Below are 16,272 nucleotides of genomic sequence, written 5' to 3' on the forward strand. Positions count from 1 at the left end.
GCCGCCGGCGGGTAGGCGCAAGGGTGATGAGGAGTTGGTCGAATTCGTCTCCACATCCCAGGAACGCATACTCGAGATGCTGACGAAAATGGGGAGCAAATGGAAGTTGATGGCGAAGACGAAGAGACATCAGCTGCGAAGGCATTTCATGATATGATCAAGGAGAATGCCGATGTTGGCGAGGTTACTGGCAATCAGTGGCCACATTCCTGAGGTCAATTTACTCACACCCGAGGTATGTGCTGATCTTCCCAACGGATTCCGTGTTTCAGACCCTCACTTGCTGATCAGAGGGCGATATGACATTGACATGTTCCTGGATTGTTTGCGGTTACGCGGGAAAACCTACGAGTACAAGATTAACTATACCTCAATATCGAGACTATTCCTTCTTCCTCGTCCCGATGATATGCACATTCTCCTTGTGGTCCGTTGGAGTAGTATCGTGTTCGCATAGCCCTGATACTGATGGATCCTCGCAGCTGGGCTTGGATCCTCCAATGCGACAAGGCCAGACCAGATACCCATTTTTTGTCCTTCAGTTCAGTCGAGATGATGAAATTGAAATGGAGTTGCAAATGGACGAGTATGTCTTCGCCTATTCTGTTTCTTAGGCTTCGATGACGATACTGTTTTTTTTTTTTGGCAGGGATACCTTGAAGACGTACGAAGGAAACCTCAAGGAGAAATACGAGCAACCAGCCCATGAGGTTGTTTCGCACGTTCTCCGTGGCCTCAGCAAAAAGAAGATCACTGCCCCATCGGGATCGTTCCAGAGGTATGGCGCTGAATACTCCTGACGTTTATTTATTGATGCTAATTGCTTAACCTACAGTCGAGATTCGCATAATAGTATCAAGGCCAATGTGAAAGCAGCGCAGGGTGACCTGTACTTCCTTGAGAAGGCACTTCTGTTCTTGGTTAAACCCACTACCTTTATCGAATACGACAGCATTTCGTCGGTTGTTTTCTCTCGGTGAGCCATCGATACAGCCTAAATGCATCGGAGCCTTTCTTACCTCTGTCTAGGGTCGGTGGTGCTATGGCTTCTGCCCGTACATTCGACATCAAAGTGCTTACCAAGGGGGGACAAGAAACTACCTTTTCCTCCATCAATAAGGAGGAGCACGAGCTCATTGAGACATTCTTACGCAGCAAAAAGCTCCGGATTAAGAATGAGATGAATGAAGAGATTCTCGTTGCTGCCCAACTCGATGACAGCGACGATGATATGGAGTCGGACACAGAATCTGTAGAGGCCCCAAAGCGTGGCCCCCGTGTGGACGCCGATGAGGATAGCGAAGAAGGTAGGCTTGCGAAGTAGCCGCACCACTTGCATCGGCTAAGGATTTATGTCCTATAGATGAAGACTTCGAGGCCGAGTCAACGGATGATGGATCACCCTCAGAATCATCCGGTGAAGAGGATGGCGGCGCCGTTACTGCAAGTGACGACAGCGGTGATCGTGATTTCATGAAGAAACAAAAGAAGAAGAAGAAAACCAATGAAGGTGGTGATGGTGCTAGTACTGTGAAGAAACCCAAAAAGAAAGAGGCTAAAAAGACCGAAGATGACGAAAACCCAAGGCCAAAAAAGAAGGCAAAGAAGGATGATGACAATTAGTAGTTCCTTTCTTTCTTCTCGCGTTGATTTCACTCGACTTTAATGTGTACGGACTAGATTGTAATTTGACCTGTTAGCTTCCACTTTGGACCAGCACTGTACTTTGCAGCCCATGCATGCTCGATCGGGTGGGCCACTTTCGGCCGAAGGCCGAGCGATGATACTTCATCTCATTACCCTTTAGTACCATGTTGCCTCCAATCCCGAGTATCTAGGATGGTAGGACTCAAATTGGGTGCTAAGCGTTCGAACGGGTCATAAGGCGTTGAAACAGTGTTTCCGGCATCGAGATTGTCACATGACTGCGCCAACGGCACGTGCTTGAAAATCCCTTTCCCTTGACCACTCCTCACAGGTGGGTGATACGCTGAGCAATGACACACCAAGAGCATTTGGACACGTTTTTTCTCTGACACTCCAGATTCTTATTTGTTTTAGAGCTATTCACGTTGAAAAATGGCCGCTCAACCTGTTCCACCAAATTGGAAGGTTTGTTCCCACCCACCTCTTTGAAACAAAATTGCTTATCTTCGACCCCCCCCCCCCTTCATCTACTTAGGATCTCGGCAAGAGTTCTAATGACCTCTTGACGAAAGACTTTCCTGTTTTTGGAACTAGCTTGGAGGTCAAGACGAAGACTCCTTCCGGTGTTACGTTCAAAGTCGCTGGAACCCGTGATGCTCGCTCGTCGCTCATCACTGGTGACATCGAGGCCAAGTATGCAGTACCTAAGAAAGGTCTTACGTTCACTAAGACCTGGACCACTGCCAACGTCCTCCGTGCTCAACTCGAACTCGAAAATCAAATTGCCGAGGGTCTGAAGATTGATGTTACAAGCTCGCTTGCCCCTGAGAAGGGAGATAGGACCGCACTCATCACTACAATCTACAAGCAGCCCGGCGTTCACTCTCGTGCCTTCCTTGACGTTTTCAAGGTACTTTCACACTCGATTTTTTTTTCTTGCCACCTTCTCAACCTCACGCCATCTTACAACATCTCACTCCTTCATTTCTTTTAGGGTCCCACGGTCACTGCTGACACTGTCATCGGCCGTGATGGCTTCCTAGTTGGTGGAGAGACATCGTACGATGTCACCCAGGGCACTTTAACCAAGTACGCTGCGGCCGTCGGTTATAGTGCCCCTGATTACGCTGTCGCCCTTCATGCCCTGGGCAATGGCAAGACGTTCTCTGCAAGCTACTATCACCGAGTTAACAGGGATGTTGAGGCTGGTGCTAAAGCTGTGTACGACACCAAGTCCACGGCTAACGGCATCGCACTCGAAGTTGGTGCTAAGGCGTGAGTGGGGGAGGGGATTTGCTCCTTACACACTTAATGGTATTCAACGGTCTTTTCTTTGACAGCTACCTTGACCCTGCCGCCTTCGTCAAGGCGAAGATCAATAATGCCGGTATTCTGGTAAGATAACATATTTCCACATTAAAATTCAAACACACGACCGACCTCATCGTACTTTTTAGGTCCTCGGATACACCCAGACCCTTCGGTATGAGTTTAATGTGCACCCCAACATAAATATTGTTTTACTTACGCATTGTGTTGACGTTCTGTAGCCCGGGAGTCAAAGCATCATTCGGCTTAGCGCTCGACACACAACGACTTAGCGATGCAACGCCAGGTCCATCCGCGCACAAAATCGGGGCGAGTTTCACGTTTGAGGGTTAAAGGGATGGAAGGAGATCTTAGAGCACTTGTTCCTGACTTTTGCCTCTAAAACGTACATTAAAGAATCAACAATGTGTTGAGAAGGACAGCATCTATTGATACGAATTGAACTTGAACCCCCGTTGTCCCCCTGAGTAACCGCACAGTCGACCTTGTGGTCGGCGAACCAGGACTCATTACGGCTCCTGGCCACCATGAGTCCTCCGACCCCAAGATTGACTGACTAGCAAGGAGGGGGTGTTAGATTAGTGAAGCAGATGGGTGATATTATATATATATGTGCGCAGGACGCACGTACATGCATTAATGGCTCGCTGGAGTACATTAGAGACGTAAAAGATATCGATCCCGATTCATGAGCAGATATCGAAGGGTCTCCCCGTGAACAACGGCTTCGAGAGCCACCGGCACGGATCTAGTCTGCGAGTATCCAATCAGGAACCACTCGATTGTATTCGTGTAGTGCAGGAATTATAACCCATAATGGGTTGACACACTGCGTGACGTGTGCCAAGAAATACCAAAATGTTAATTTTCACGACCAACTAGCAGAGAAGCCACTCTGGTTTGCTCGGCGGCGGAACGCCACAACACTCGCAATTCTCCCGCAACCCTTCAAATCGTTACGTGTTCCAATCTGAATCTGGTAGCTTGACTTTGATTGCCTAATTCTGGTATCCTGCCAGACTCCTTCCCAGTCGCTCACATGATTTCTCCGAGGTTTAGCCGCAACTTACGTTGCCCTCCGAAATCTGTCGAGCGACTGGTACAACTTGCAACACGTGATGTTCCCACGCTAAGTTGTAATGAGTTGTACATAGGTTACGGAATATAATTTTTAGTATTTACGCATGCGGTCATTGCACCCAACCCAACCTGTGGAGGCTAAGGGAGCACATCCAAGGGTGTGAAGTCAATATCCGGGTGTGCGCGAAGTTTAACAGTTTATATATTACTTGGTTGCTAGTCACTTGTTTGTGCCCGGTGGCATAAGTGGTATAGCGTTAGCTGAGGCTATGTAGTCTTTTTAAGTGGCACATGTTCGATTCTCACTTAGGAAACTTTTTTTTTTCATACCCTCCATTCCTTAGTGTACAGAAAACAACCATTTCACACAATTATTCCATGGGAGGGCCCAAAAAAAGTTTCCCTAAGTGAGAATTGAACATGTGCCACTGAAAAAGACTGTATAGCCTCAGCTAACGCTATACCACTTATGCCACCGGGCACAAACAAGTGACTGGCAACTAAGTAATATATAAATGCTTAAACTTCGCGCACACCCGGATATTAACCCCACAACCTTGGATGTGCTCCCTTAGTCTCCACGGGTTGGGTTGGGTACAATGACCGCATGCGTAAATACTAAAAATTATATTCCGTAACCTATGTACAACTCATTACAACTTAGCGTGGGAACATCACGTGTTGCAAGTTGTACCAGTCGCTCGACAGATTTCGGAGGCAACGTAAGTTGCGGCTAAACCTCGGAGAAATCATGTGAGCGACTGGGAAGGAGTCTGGTATCCTGCATGATGCTGGATACGTAGTACAAAATTAAACGTTGAAATTCGGTTCTGAACACTATAATTTACGCGCCGCGCTCAAGTCGGATGCAACCAGCTTTGACCTCACCATCACCATCACTAGCTATGACATTGCTAGCTATGACGATCTCATCGTGTCGCACACAAGACGTGAACAACGACGAAGTGAGCATGACCTTGTGGCCGGCGAACCAACATTTGGTAAGTCCGATTTTGGTTGGATGCGATGGTTTCGTATGAACGTTGTCTGACACACATCTCGCAAAAAGCCCCCCCCCCGGAGTTCGATCTTCCGGCAGTGCGCGCGCGTGCTCCTGCGCCTGCGCCTGCTCCCGCTGCTCCTTCTCCTGCTCCGGCCGTCCCGTCGACTTCTGAGCTGCCGAGAGACGCCTGTTCGCCTGGGGTCCGTACGCGAGCGCGGGCCAAGAGGGAATCGATGGTGGCTCCATTGCCGAAGCCGCGCTTTTTTTCTGGGATTTCAAAGGAAAAGGGACGCGCCTCGGGCTCGGGGAGCAGCTCGAAGGCACCGAGGTATGTGGTTTCGGTCCGCTGAAGCTCTAATCGTACTGATCCGCATCTGGCTGCAGGTCGAATCGCGGGGCGAGGCAACCGTCCACCGTCCTCAAGTGCATCTCGAAAGAGCATCATGTCCGGCATCCAAGAAGGCCTCTGGACGATGCAAGTACGAGCCAATGGAATGATCAATCGATGTCCAAAATCTTGTTATGTAGCACTCAGCGGGGATACTCAACTGGGGAAGATCTCACACTTGTAACATTGTAACCGCACAGCGGTATGAGTAGCTAGACTAATAACATGATGAGGCAAAACTGATAAAGGAAAAATACGCGCGTAAGCGCTACATGTGGAGCACAGTCAACGGTGAACATATCAGTAACTGATAACGCGTACCGACACGTCGTCATGGCTTGTTTATCCAACACAAAACTTGGTTGCAGACTCAAATGACAAAACGTACGCGACGCGACCTGCTAGATTTTAGTCGCTGTTTGTGCTCGGGTCTCTTCCCATGCATCTACAACGTCCCGCGAACTCATCATCTATCTCTCTGCCTCTTTCCGCTTAGGTCACGTTGTTTAAGTATCACTTTAGCGGTATCTCTCTTCTCACGTCCGACGCTGGCATGGCGAAGTGGCCTTCAAGTTGTCTTGTGGGTGTTGGCATGATCGAACTGCGACTGGCCAGGTCGCCATACTCCACGGTTCGTTTTTATGTCATCGTTGCACGTCTCTGGTTGGGTGTTGGCTGATAATCCTCGGCGCGTTTCACGTCGACCATTCGACCGTCCCTGCTCACCAATGAGTTTGCCTTCATGCCATGTCAATGGCGCTATCAGTCTCGATTCCCCAGTGCACAGTGATGCCTGGAGCTTAACATTGAGGCGTCGCCCATGTGTTCATCGGATCTCAGTAACTGTTCAAACTATGCCAGCCATTAATGACATCTTGTTATCAGCTTCGTAGCGCCTACCGGCAGCTGTCTAAACGCCCCATGCTGAATTTACCCGTGGACCTCCATGATAATGTTGCGATCATAAAGTGTACCAACAAATTGAGAAGGATTGGAATATTGGTTTCAGCGCCGATATGAGCGAACACTTGGTGTGCAGGAAGGGGCCGGTTAGAACGACAGTGAGTGTAACAGCCAACAAAAAGCGTAGAGATGTAGCCTTGTGTGGCGATGATATCGTTGTGGTTCGTGATTCTCCAACTCCTCTCCTTGTTTGATGATGACGTTGAATCGTTGTGACATAGGACGATTGCCCAGCACAGGCCAAGGGACTGCTTGCGCGGATGTAGGCAGGACCTATCGGTGCCATTACTTCTGGGCTTCCCTGAATTGAGGACGCTGCGAATGAAGATCTCATTGGTAAAGGCTCAGCCAATTGCTTGTCGGAAGTGTTGAGGATTAGCGCGCCAGTTTCCAGCCAGCGGCCAGGGCTTCAGCGACGAGAAGCAGAGTTCCAGGCGACGCGTACTCGTGGCCTGAAGTGTTATGTGTGTGGACAATCGAGTTGTTTTGTCGGATGGTTTCAGTCTTATTATACCGAAGACACAGATCGCACCTGCCCGCCCGCCGCTCCCAGCATGGGAGTAAGGCAGCAGAGATCGAGGACGTACGGCACAACAGTTGTTAAGCGATGGCTGGATGTGAGACCTTTGGGTAAGTTCAGTGCATTGGCGATGCGGTAACTCATAAGTTCCACAGATATACCAAGGTCTCCGCTCCTAGACACCGCGAGATTGGACTTGCATGCCGAGCAACACAATTGTGACCGGCCTCTCTTTAGTGTGCCCTCAGACTGGGTACGAGTCTGCACTTTCATGCGGCGAGGATTTGCCGGTCACGGACAAACGATCGATCGTTGTCACCTATATATAAGCCATGCCTCATCGACTCGCAAACTACTAAATGGATCGCTGCGGTTCGTTTTTTTTTTCCCACTCCCATCTCCAACGATTTCAATGCCAGAATGGAAAGAGAGAGACGGTGGAAAAAAGAAATAAAATCAAAACGAATAGTTAGTTGTTTACTTCGCTGTTTCTTTTGGTACCCCAGTAGTCTTCGCGATACATATGTACGTAGTTGGGGTTTGTCTTGGGAAATGCGAGTTCCCGGTATACTTTGCTGTTTCCATCTCCTTGAAATGTTTTCACATGAGAGAGTCGGGCGAGGCGCAGCAAGCAAAATTACGCGCTTAAAATTTACTACAATTGCGTGTTGTTACGATGGTACATTCCCAATCTAGCCTTCTGCCGGACGGAATGTTTGTGCCCGGTATCGATATCTTGAGCGCTTGTAGTTACATAAACTCGTTCGTTCAAACGTAAGACACCTAGTCGTGAGTACGTACTCGCAGCGCATTCCTCTTTCGTTATTCCAATCTCAGTTCGAAACACGATCATTTCTCTACACACTATGGCTTCCTCTAACTTCAGTGAGTTTCTTTGCAACTCTTCCACTTCAACCTCTCAACCATGCGTGCAGGTTTGTTACTCTGGGGGTGAATAGTCTATCTATGCAGGCCAGCACGAGCGCCAGGCTCGACACTGGACCGATTCGAGACAGATGTCTTCGGGGTGCACCCTGTGTGAGAATTGTCGTGGAACTCGCATCTAGTGTCTTTGTTACTTCCCACTTCGCAAAAGGATTCACCGATTGACGCTGACCGCTACACTGTCTCCAAGTGTGCTCAATCTCCATCTTAGCTTCACTCAAATGTTAAACATGACTCAGTCTCCACACCACTCAGACAACTTAAGCCTGATCGATCAACCCGGAACACATCACTGGCACCCATGTTTCAAAGTGAATGCGTCCTCACTTCCCAAGGAGCTTCCTGTTTAAAAGTTGATGCCAGCACGCGCTGTGTCCTACATAGGCTGGTCCTACGCAGTTATCCACAATGTTCGGGGCACGTCATTTCAGAACGCGTCTTGCTCCCTACAACGCACCACTACACCCTCCAGAGGACAAACTGGTCCCATTCCTTACCAATGATTTACAACGAACCTCAAATGGTATCGTTCACACTTTATCAATTGTAAGCATTTTGAGTGTCTCGTTTCCCTCGATTCCAACACTCATCGAGATAAATTGCATCTGGTCAGGCCCAAACAGTTCTCATGTATGCATCTGTGCTGATGCTTCTGGTGGCTGCTCTAAGCGTCGTCATTACTTGCGAGTCATATCCCGTTACATTGTCGTGTGATTTCTTACTCCCTTCCCCTTTGCTACAGACTATCGCTGCCCCCTCTGTAATCCGTGGAGTTACAATTACTCCTTCTCTGATACTCGTGCTTCTGCCCTCGGTACACCATGTTCCGAATGTCGGGGTGACGAGTTGGGTGGTTGCGATGCTCGGAAAGGCATGATGCGAAACTGGTTTCCGGCGGCCAACGCAAAACACAAGGCATTGTGGCCCCCTGGTGGCTGCCTTCTTCACCCACCATTTTTTGCCTGACCTTTGTCCTAACTCGCTGCCATATATACTGCCTTCGCTCTGCAAAGCTTATCTGGGGACGACCGGGTGTCCCGCGGCCCTACACTTGTTATGCTCTCTCATGTGTCGTAGAACTCTTGGAATGTCACTGCCCTACTCTCCACACCAGCCTGGTACAGAGAATGACTGAGATCGAGACGTCGAGACCGGTCAAATTCGAATGACGTCAAGCAACTAACACATCCGCCACAGCTGACTGACACGGAACAATCAGCTTGCTATGGTTTAATCCAAAATACCGATTTCAATATGCGTCGCTCATGTCTGCTGGACTCTTTCCACTCAAATCCTTGATATTCATGTCGGCATTTTGGTTCTTTTCGCGGCCGTCAGTTCGTCGTTGCAAAAGGGAAACCTCTTGCTCGGTCCCCTCCGCATGTGGTGCATGATACATGAGTAAACCTCGGATTCAGGTTGCTTCTTCCCCGCGCAACTGCAGTCTAAACCAAAACTAGACTACGACGATTCGAATATATATAATACCTCAGTCCCAAGCAAATACCTTATACCTTTTGATCCTCGTCACTTTACTTCTGCCTCCAAGTCCTCCAAGTCCAACCGACAAATATGTACATACCTTCGAATGAACCGTGGGCAAACCCCAAAGTTGCCGCCATCGCCTCACTTTACATTGAAGGCCACGTCAAGCGTAAGGATACTTTTACGGATAATCCCCAACCTATTCCCATGGATAGTGGAATAGGCTACAAGTATAGTGGTGTCGTCATTGCGGCAGTGTGTGAGTAACCTTCACTCGTGCATACAAGACACGCTTACAAAGACTACCACATCCTTCAGTAGGCGTCGTGCTAGTCATTGCACTCCTGTGGATATGTTATACCAAACACATATTCTTGTGCCTTCGTGAATGCTGCTGTGGATCTTCGGATACCGACCGTCCTTCATACCCTCGCTTCTACTCAGGTACTTCATTGAGCAGCTTCTGGTGGGCAACACCGCCTCCAAATCCACCATCCGTTGAGCAGCCCAAACCTCAAGAGAACATGGCAATTCCACGCCAATATCAGCCGACACGCCGACCCCCCAGTTCGTCTCATGATAATCCCGATACCGCTCCCCCTCCATATCAACCACCCACCCCTCCGCGAGCCCTGGTCCCCCGGCGAACCACTAGCCATGATAGCTTACCGAACATAACCGAGGACGAAACTGTTGATCCCGCAAATATCCCTCTTCCACACACTCCAGTTCCTCGACCTCCACATCCCTAAAGCAAGTCCTGAGACGCTAGCTGGATTCCATCAGTACGAGCCTACAACATTCTGTAGCACAACACCCCATTTCAACTCTTCGATTATGTTTTTGTCCCACCGCGACTCGGATTTTTTTTTCTACCTTCGCTTTGCGGCGTATGAATGGATCGTTGTATTGATCTTATCCTGGGTGATTTATTATAATGTATTTTCGATGGGGGACCACGAAATAGGCCCCCTCTATGTTGTGCGTAACAATCCAGTCTTGCTTATAACCCCCTCGCGAGCTTCGAGGATACCGCAAGCTCATACACGCCCAAAAATACTGCTCCACCAGCAGATATCCAAAATGTGCGAGGTATGATTCCGGCGAAGAGCGCGCCCACACCTTCAACACGATAAATACTCCGGAATCTGTGGGTGATTGAAGGAATTCCGCTCCTGTCTGCCTACGATAGATCATCGGGAATCCAAATTTCTAAAAAAATTCAATTGGACTTACCCTCATGTCAAGCATGACGCGGGTTTTGAGGACATCCAGTGGTGTGGTGAGAGCAGCAGCAACACCCCCAGCAACGGATCCGCAAAGGGATGCTTCGTAAGCATGAAGCACTCGCTTACCGGGCAAGCGCTCTCTTAACGAGCGCTTTAGGTATTCGTAAAGCGGGAATTGCAGTGATGTGAAAGGAATCTGAACGATGAGAAGTATCAACCCCAGTTGTGGCACTCAAGTGGACGGAACGAGCCTCCCGCATAATGGTGATTCCAAAACCACGGTATAGGCCAGCGACTCCATCGGCACGCATCACATTCCTGAACGTATCAAATGATGACGCTGCGACGCCGTATGTAGAAGTTTGCGTTCTTGACTTGACAACCTCTGTCGGGACACGGACAAGACACGCAGCGCATTCACCCATCGAGGCGGAAAAAACATGAGCCAGAGGAGAAGGATGTGAGATAGGGGAAGGAAGATTGTGTTTTAAATAATCATATGTTGTGAAGAACGCGGCAGCTTTACAGAGGAAATACTAGCTCAATGGTAAACAATACAACGATTGTTAATATTGCAGCTAACCTCCCGGTGCACTCCCAACGATGACACTCCCAATCCCACGATAGACCCCCCTAAATCCACCGGCTGCCAGAAATCCTTGAGAAGATTGCAGTCGTGTTTTGACTGTGTCAATTGGAAAAAAGAGCAAGTCTACGGAAGTGCCTGCTGCCGCGCCTGCCTAACGCACCCTCAGTTAAGCATCATCTTCCATTCAATCAGGTTTGAACGCACAAACAGTGACTGCAGGAAGCTAGGCACTTCAGCGCCGCCTCCAGCATCCATCTAATCGACGCCTCTGTGGGAACGGCAATTCCCGGAGCAACTACACATGTCACGCATGTCACGGTCCATCGATTTTGTCTCTCGATCTCGTTACATCCACTCGCTCTTGTGCGTGGGCGAAGGCGTAACGGATAGCGTGGCGACGGCCCCGACAAGATGTCGAAGCCTCTTGATTTGAAGCGAGCCGGTAGATACAAAAACCCCAAAAAAAAGGAGGCGATGGGGCAGGTGGAAGGTAACGATGAAGACAACAGAGAGTAGCAGCAAGAAGCGCCAACAAAAGAGAAGAAGTGAAGTTACAAGAAACAAGGCATGAGCCGAAAAATGAAAGACACCGTAAACATCCGGGATCCAACTTGCAAAGGGTAACCAAGGCTAACTGCCTTATCCAATGCAAGACCGAATATTCAACACCAACCAACCACCCTAACCAGAACTAATAAGAGAATTAGTTAGAAATATACGTCAGAGTCATAGAAAAAGGAAATAAACTCCAGCGTGCGCGGACGCAAGAGAGATAAAAGACTGTAGAACAACAGCGTGCAGCGGACGCGAGAGGTGGTGGCTGAGAAGCCAAAGCGTACCGCGGACGCAGAAGAGAAGGCACGGAGGCCGAAGCGTACAGCGGACGCGTGTAAAGAGAAAGAAAATCCACCGACGTACCGATCAAGCAGCAGAAATCAGAAACATGGACACAATTGCATACCAGACAACTAAGAAAAACTGAACATCGCGGATGAACAGTCTAAAGGCATAAAGCAATGAATATTGCGTACAGACGAGGACTTGACCTAGCAAAGGGGCACGGCGGATACCCAGAAGAAAACTGAGGCGCTGAGGCCGGCGCACACAAGTCATATTTAATCTCGTGCCTCCATTAAATTTAAAACTATTTCCCCTCCCCAATCATGTCCTCCAGCCAGAATCCTCAGCAAGCGCTCGGAGACTCATCTGCCCCCCATCCATTCAAGCCCCCGAGTACTGTCAGCCTCACAACACATTCAAATTGAGGGAAGAGCCAAATACAGGCAAGGAGGCGAGAGGACGTTGCAGGCGAAGGATGGCACCATTGGGCCTCCTAGAGCAAAGACCTCCTGGACCCGAAAGAACCAGGAGAAGAGTCTGGAATCGACCCGGCGTTTATAATTGATTAATTTTTTGATAGTACTTGACTACTGGATACTGGCCGTGCCATAGCGGCTATCCGAGTTTTTACGATGTTCTCGTGTATTACTGAACCTATAATATAATGTGCATGCTTGCGCCCGCGCGTGGATGTGTCAGGAAGTCATGCATGGAAGGTAAGCCGTTTACTGTAACGGACGCAAGATGGATGAACCACTGTCGACTCGGCGCGGGCCGGATCTGTATATCCCTCATTGTCAACGACGATAAACCACACTCCCACGGTTTCCAGCGATTGCCGGACCTTGCCCACAACCACTTTCGCCATCCGCTTTACTCTACCGTGACTTGGGATTCGGATACCCTCGTGATAATTAAACATTTCGGGCATTTTCTGGTTACAAAATCTCATGCCTGTTAACCCAACTTCAATTCATTGTCGAGCCGAGTTTTCACACGGCATATCAGCGGTGGCGGGATCAACGTCTGATAATCTGCCTAACGGAACGTCCATTCTCCTGCCCACAGGCTAGAGCTCTTTATAACTCTAACACTTGTTCTTGAAACCGCTTTAACTCCTTTTCGCCCATCGACGATCTTATAGTAGTCCTCTGGAACTGCTGTTTCGACGTGATAAATGGCTCCAGTTTTGATGTTGACGCGGAAACGCGCGTTAGGGATCGCGGCGGGAACGATCGTATTAGGTACAGGATGGCAACTCTATTCCGTGAATAAGCCTGCGTTTCCTCCTCCTCCACCTGGTGGCAGACCACCACCTCCCTGGACTCCACCTTCCAGGCAGCAAATGCTGAGTAGTTTGAGAGCGAATGTACCGGTAAGGGCATTGGAGGAGGACGTAGAATTAAAAGGGGACGAGGAGTTTGATTTGCTAATTGTTGGTGGAGGAGCTACAGGCTCCGGAGTTGCCGTTGATGCTGCTTCGAGAGGTCTTAAGGTTGCACTTGTCGAGAGGGATGATTTTAGTTCTGGTGAGCTCGATCTGCTCATGTCCATACTCTTACTCTAGTGAATCTTGATTGCTCATTCTTCGGCTCTTCGAAACATTGTAGGTACATCATCAAAATCCACCAAGCTTGTCCATGGCGGTGTTCGATATCTTCAAAAAGCTGTTCTCGAACTCGACTATGAGCAATACAAACTCGTCAGAGAAGCATTGCATGAACGCCGAATCTTCCTCCAGACAGCACCGTATCTTTCCCATATGCTTCCTATCATGCTGCCGCTGTATAAATGGTGGCAATTACCCTATTATTGGGCTGGGTGTAAAGCATATGATTTCTTGGCTGGCGGTGAGAATATGGAGTCTAGCTATGTCATGACAAAAGGAAAGGCTCTCGAAGCGTTTCCTATGCTCAAGAGTGAAGGTTTGGTTGGTGCGCTGGTTTATTATGACGGTGAGCATGGTATCCGGTTACACCGTTTTCTCGTGCCTACGGACATTGCTTCTGACTGAGATCCTTTCGTAAATGCCAGGTCAACACAATGACGCGCGAATGAACGTGTCATTAATCATGACGGCGGTCCAACATGATGCCACAGTCATTAATCACGTCGAAGCGACCGAATTATACAAGAATGAAGCAACTGGCAAGCTGAATGGCGCACGCGTTCGAGACCGTTTAACAGGTGAAGAGATCAACGTTCGGGCAAAGGTAAGCGTGTTTCCGTTGATTCCTCATGATGTTTACGATCAGCACTTCATAGGGAATCATCAACGCCACTGGTCCCTTCAGTGACTCGCTTCTCCAAATGGATGCAGCCATCTCCGGCCTGGCTCCACCCAAGCCTATTGTCGCCCCTTCTTCCGGCGTACACGTCACTTTACCGAATTACTATTCCCCTCGTAAGATGGGTCTTCTCGACCCTGCCACAAGTGATGGGCGGGTAATCTTCTTCTTACCATGGCAAGGAAACACCATTGCCGGTACGACCGATACTCCCACGAGCGTGACGGATATGCCCATACCACGCGAGGAAGAAATTGAATGGATCTTGGAAGAAATTAAACGATACTTGTCACCCGATATTCGAGTTCGAAGAGGGGATGTTCTTTCAGCGTGGAGTGGTTTACGACCTCTTATACGGGATCCTAATTCATCGAACAGCAAGGACCTCGTGCGGAACCATTTGATCACAGTCTCGGGATCTGGGTTGATCACCATTGCTGGTGGGAAGTGGACAACATACAGGGCCATGGCGCAAGAGACTGTCGATAAAGCGGCGGAAGTGTTTGGCTTTGATGTTGGATCGAGTATTACGGAGCGGGTAAGGCTTGTTGGAAGCGAAAATTGGAGTAAGAACATGTTTATTGGGTTGGTTCAACGGGTGAGTGCGATCTTGCATTTTTTTTCGTGCTTCTTGAAGATTCTTCTTGTTAGTATGGTCTGGAAACGGAGGTGGCTAAGCATCTCTCTGATAATTATGGAGACCGTGCCTGGGCTGTAGCTTCTATGGCGGAGTCAGCAGGTCGTAGATGGCCTCTGCATGGTATCAGACTAAATCCCAACTATCCCTGTGCGTTTCTTTTTCGTTTGTTTTCTGACAAGAACAACACAACATAATAATCATATTCCGCAGACATCGAGGCTGAGATTTATTATGCTGTTCGGAATGAATATGCTCAAACAGCAGTCGACTTCATCGGACGTCGGTCACGGCTAGCTTTCCTCAATGCAGCAGCAGCGCTTGACGCCCTTCCTCGTGTGATTGATATTATGGGGAATGAGCTTGGATGGAATGCGAATAGAAGGAAGAAGGAATGGGTTGATGCGAGGGAGTATCTCGTCACTATGGGATTGCCACCCCCTTCTCCGGGGGAGATTGAGAAGGCAGATTTGGATGTGAGAGGCAGAGGATGGTATGATCTCACGCTTGGAGGGACACGAGGCGGCGGGGGGTTCCTCGGCAGGTTTACACGACTTGGAAGTGGAATCGGAGAAGCGGATCATTCGTCTTTGTTGCATTCGAGAGCACACTTCTCGCTGGATGAATTGGAGGCGTTGCGTCTAGCTTGGGTTGCTCGTGGTGGTGACGAGGAAAAAGGAGCTGGGATCCGACCTACCGACGTCGTTGAGATTTCCCGCGGGGAGGCCAAGTTTATTGCTCCGAGCGGGAAGGCTGTTGAGTTGAAAGACGTGGTCAGTGCAATGGTTAGCGCGGGGATTGAAAAGGCGAAGAACTCACTGAGCTTCGATGAGTTCGTGGATGTGAGTAGCTCTTCCACATACATGCCCGGGCATTGATGGTTGTTTCTTTTCCAGACTGCAGCAAGCATGAAAGACACGCTCACTGCCAAGCGCAAAGGAGTCAAACTCTCTGCACGAGATGCGGAGCGGAGAGTCATCCCCGTCGAGAAGAGTGGAGGAGGCCTTTAAAATGAACTGTCCAGCATTCCTCTTTTGCCACATGCGCACTCTGCTCATTTTCATCCATTTTGAGCTGGAGCTTGAGGCACAATTTTGCCCATTCGTCTTCGTTCTGCTTGCTATTGACGGACCCAAAGGACCACATTCACCCCAAGGATGGAATGTTGTATCGTAGTTCTGTACATATGTGGATTATGCATCTAACAGTGCTCTAATTGCCTATGTAGTAACGGCATCTTTTGGCCATTATTCTCAGCTGAACACGGGCTCGGGGTCGGAAGGGAGGAGTGTGTACACGGACCATTCATGTCGAATTTCTTATTAAACA

The 16,272-nt window shown here is 49.1% G+C and overlaps 6 protein-coding genes across 6 annotated transcripts; 5 read left to right on the top strand and 1 right to left on the bottom strand.

Moving 5' to 3' along the window:
• Positions 1 to 42: 42 nt before the first annotated feature.
• EI90DRAFT_2916773 (uncharacterized protein) lies at positions 43 to 1,324 on the top strand (the record flags this gene model as incomplete). The annotated part of the gene is made up of 6 exons (XM_039054596.1): positions 43 to 183; positions 236 to 427; positions 483 to 605; positions 663 to 778; positions 836 to 976; positions 1,030 to 1,324. Coding segments are annotated over 6 exons (1,008 nt in total), but the record flags the coding sequence as incomplete, so codon positions are not given.
• Positions 1,325 to 2,079: 755 nt separating this feature from the next.
• EI90DRAFT_2916697 (voltage-dependent ion-selective channel) lies at positions 2,080 to 3,309 on the top strand (the record flags this gene model as incomplete). Its single annotated transcript, XM_039054594.1, has 6 exons — positions 2,080 to 2,112; positions 2,183 to 2,557; positions 2,642 to 2,922; positions 2,988 to 3,042; positions 3,105 to 3,130; positions 3,198 to 3,309. The coding sequence occupies 6 exons, from the start codon at positions 2,080 to 2,082 to the stop codon at positions 3,307 to 3,309; spliced, it is 882 nt and encodes a 293-aa protein (XP_038917415.1).
• A 1,488-nt stretch (positions 3,310 to 4,797) lies between these two features.
• Positions 4,798 to 5,696, top strand: EI90DRAFT_3051913 (uncharacterized protein). The gene is made up of 3 exons (XM_039059893.1): positions 4,798 to 5,057; positions 5,126 to 5,387; positions 5,444 to 5,696. The coding sequence occupies exons 1-3, from the start codon at positions 4,923 to 4,925 to the stop codon at positions 5,629 to 5,631; spliced, it is 585 nt and encodes a 194-aa protein (XP_038917416.1). The 5' UTR covers positions 4,798 to 4,922; the 3' UTR covers positions 5,632 to 5,696.
• A 3,764-nt stretch (positions 5,697 to 9,460) lies between these two features.
• Positions 9,461 to 10,163, top strand: EI90DRAFT_3051921 (uncharacterized protein; the record flags this gene model as incomplete). The annotated part of the gene is given in 3 exon segments (XM_039059894.1): positions 9,461 to 9,619; positions 9,679 to 10,115; positions 10,126 to 10,163. Coding segments are annotated over 2 exon segments (510 nt in total), but the record flags the coding sequence as incomplete, so codon positions are not given.
• A 200-nt stretch (positions 10,164 to 10,363) lies between these two features.
• EI90DRAFT_2916995 (mitochondrial carrier) lies at positions 10,364 to 11,433 on the bottom strand (the record flags this gene model as incomplete). The annotated part of the gene is made up of 5 exons (XM_039054601.1): positions 10,364 to 10,543; positions 10,597 to 10,785; positions 10,832 to 11,109; positions 11,173 to 11,329; positions 11,383 to 11,433. 5 exons carry the CDS (start codon positions 11,431 to 11,433, stop codon positions 10,364 to 10,366), a joined length of 855 nt encoding a protein of 284 aa, XP_038917418.1.
• Positions 11,434 to 12,744: 1,311 nt separating this feature from the next.
• Positions 12,745 to 16,188, top strand: EI90DRAFT_2970819 (uncharacterized protein). Its single transcript, XM_039055700.1, has 7 exons — positions 12,745 to 13,547; positions 13,629 to 13,973; positions 14,053 to 14,231; positions 14,284 to 14,904; positions 14,958 to 15,093; positions 15,157 to 15,785; positions 15,840 to 16,188. The coding sequence occupies exons 1-7, from the start codon at positions 13,196 to 13,198 to the stop codon at positions 15,951 to 15,953; spliced, it is 2,376 nt and encodes a 791-aa protein (XP_038917419.1). The 5' UTR covers positions 12,745 to 13,195; the 3' UTR covers positions 15,954 to 16,188.
• The last annotated feature ends 84 nt before the right edge of the window (positions 16,189 to 16,272 follow it).

The sequence above is a fragment of the Cantharellus anzutake genome (genome assembly GCF_015039405.1).
Source record: "Cantharellus anzutake strain C23 chromosome Unknown EI90scaffold_17, whole genome shotgun sequence".
Lineage (NCBI taxonomy): Eukaryota > Fungi > Basidiomycota > Agaricomycetes > Cantharellales > Hydnaceae > Cantharellus > Cantharellus anzutake.

Excerpts from the sequence above, each read along its gene's own strand:
- EI90DRAFT_3051913 (XM_039059893.1), top strand. The coding sequence starts at position 4,923 with ATGCAACCAGCTTTGACCTCACCATCACCATCACTAGCTATGACATTG. Across the intron at positions 5,058-5,125 it reads GGCCGGCGAACCAACATTTG|CCCCCCCCCCGGAGTTCGAT; the intron begins GTAAGTCCGATT and ends TCTCGCAAAAAG. Across the intron at positions 5,388-5,443 it reads AGCAGCTCGAAGGCACCGAG|GTCGAATCGCGGGGCGAGGC; the intron begins GTATGTGGTTTC and ends ATCTGGCTGCAG.
- EI90DRAFT_2970819 (XM_039055700.1), top strand. The coding sequence starts at position 13,196 with ATGGCTCCAGTTTTGATGTTGACGCGGAAACGCGCGTTAGGGATCGCG. Across the intron at positions 13,974-14,052 it reads TGCGCTGGTTTATTATGACG|GTCAACACAATGACGCGCGA; the intron begins GTGAGCATGGTA and ends CGTAAATGCCAG. Across the intron at positions 14,905-14,957 it reads TTATTGGGTTGGTTCAACGG|TATGGTCTGGAAACGGAGGT; the intron begins GTGAGTGCGATC and ends TCTTCTTGTTAG.